General features: G+C 47.5%; 1 protein-coding gene across 1 annotated transcript in view; it reads right to left on the reverse strand.

Annotated features, from left to right (window-relative positions):
- LOC108576626 overlaps window positions 1-770 on the reverse strand; it is an 89,227-nt gene extending 88,457 nt beyond the window's left edge. Inside the window, exon 1 of the mRNA XM_017939649.1 lies at window positions 569-770. Within this exon, the coding sequence (XP_017795138.1) occupies window positions 569-578 (10 nt within the window). The 5' untranslated portion in view covers window positions 579-770. The remainder of the gene's footprint in view (window positions 1-568) is intronic.
- Between the last annotated feature and the right edge of the window lie 1,370 nt (window positions 771-2,140).

A 2,140-nucleotide genomic window follows, 5' to 3' on the forward strand; every position in this document is an offset into this window, starting at 1 on the left:
AGTGGGGAATATGTGCGAGGGAAGACCGTTGAGGAAAAAGAAAGAAACGAAGCGCGAACAAAGAGAAGGACAGAGAAACGGGAGGGGAAGAAAGGCCGCGAAGCGGAGACAGGTAGATAAATGCGGTTTATGCTAGGAAGGTAGAAGACAAACGACACTGTTGTCGCATCGTATCTCTCGAGTATACGGGGTCAGACGCGAGAGAGGGACAATTGCGAGAACGGCCGAAGAACGAGAGAAAGAAAGATAGGAAGAGAGGAAAGATGAAAAGGGAAGATGGATTCCAAGAGGGAGAGTACAAGGGAGACAGAGATCGAGATACAGACAAAGAGAAAGAACGCAAATATAAGATTCCAAGGGAAGAAAGAATTTATACGGAAGAGGGAGAGAAAGGGAGAGAGAGAGAGAGAAAGAGACAGAGAGAGAAAAAGAGGGAGAGAGACTCAAGGACAGGAGATGAAAAGAGAAAGATTCATGAAAAGGAAAGACAGGATAAGAAGTGAGAAAAAGAGAACGAGAGAGAAAGAGAGAGTGCGCTAGAAAAAGAGAAGAGTAGCTCATGGTTCACCTGTCGTCATGGCAACGCCGTTTCGCCGCTTCGCCGCTCACTCGTTACTCCATCGGCATAGCTCGGCCCTCGGTCCTCTTGCAGCCTCTGCAGGAATACGAACGCGAGTTACGATCCATCGTAGGAGAGACCGAGATGCAGACGCCTCCAGTTTCTCTGTTACGATGATTCACCGTCTCCGTCGAGATCGAAAGATGTCAGACTCACATAGATGGGTAGGAAATGGCCCTTGGCTATCACCCTCCCACCCTTGGTTTTGCACTACGTTATCACAGAACACTCACTGACGGTCTTCCTGATACGATAACCGATCCTCGTCCTTTCGAGATTCGTTCTCATTCGTTATTTCACTGTACCACTCTATTATAACATATTTTACTTTTTTCGTCAACTTTTCATCTTATTATATGATCACGAGCACGATACTCCCAGATTTAGAAACGTATCACAGAAGAAGCACAGTAACGATTTCGTTGGAAGAAAATCGGAAAGGAGACACCCTCTCCGGTTACTCTTTATTTGCCCGTCCCCCTGGCGCGTACTTAAGCCGAAGTCACTCTTCTATTTTAAGCTCCACACTTGCCCCGTCGTCTGCGTCTCTTGGCTCTGCTCTCCTTGCTCTTTCTTTCTTACGGAAGCACGAGAGCAACACAGAGAGACGTATACACGCACTATCTTTTTCTCTTTGGTACGCGGTGGGACACAGAGTCGCGACTCCTCTCTCGTTATCCACTTACCAGCGCGTCAATCTGTTTGCTATGCAAATCCCGTCCGACCGGTGCTGACGTAGACGGCAACACCAACGCAGAAACGGGTTCGTCGACGATATCTCCTACTAACACACTTAACGGCGAGCAGTTAGTCATTGCCCGCGAAGCACACACGTAGAAAATATAATTGGCTACCACGACGGACCACGCAGCAATTCCACACGGGTTCTCCTTTAGCCCCACCACTCCGTTCGGCAACACCGATACCGAGACCAAGCCACTACACAACTCTTACCACCACCAATACTACTCTGACAGATACTGCTGTTGTTACTACTACGGTTACTACCGCCAGCAGTAATATCACCAACACATCACCGACATCGTGTCGGTAAACGCACCGCAAACTCCACGAACGAATTCCTCTTGCGACTTACACGGCTCCACAGCTCTTGCCTGACGTCATTGGCGCCTAATCGCGACGTATTTCGCGTATCACTTCACGTACTTCTGTCGGACATACACCTCGTGCTTCTCATTAACGATCAATCTCTTTCCTTTTCACCTTTCTCTCTTCGTGTAAATCCCGAGAACAAAGTTACACCACAATTTCAACAATTTCAGTTCAATTACTACTATTCACTGCGATGTGTCTTTTTTCTTTTCACGTAAACTTTCTGTCTCGAATACGATGGAGAGTTACAGATGTTCGTTTCGTCAGCACAATGAATCTTCGGTCGACAGGCAACAAGAACGACGCTCCGAGGGGACAGCTGTGATGCACTATAGCGTTACAATTTCTCGTTCGTACATCCTCGATTTTAGTCGGAAAGGAACAGATTTGATCCTCCGTAAGGTAGGA

The sequence above is a fragment of the Habropoda laboriosa genome, unplaced genomic scaffold (genome assembly GCF_001263275.1).
Source record: "Habropoda laboriosa isolate 0110345459 unplaced genomic scaffold, ASM126327v1 scaffold430, whole genome shotgun sequence".
Taxonomy (NCBI): domain Eukaryota; kingdom Metazoa; phylum Arthropoda; class Insecta; order Hymenoptera; family Apidae; genus Habropoda; species Habropoda laboriosa.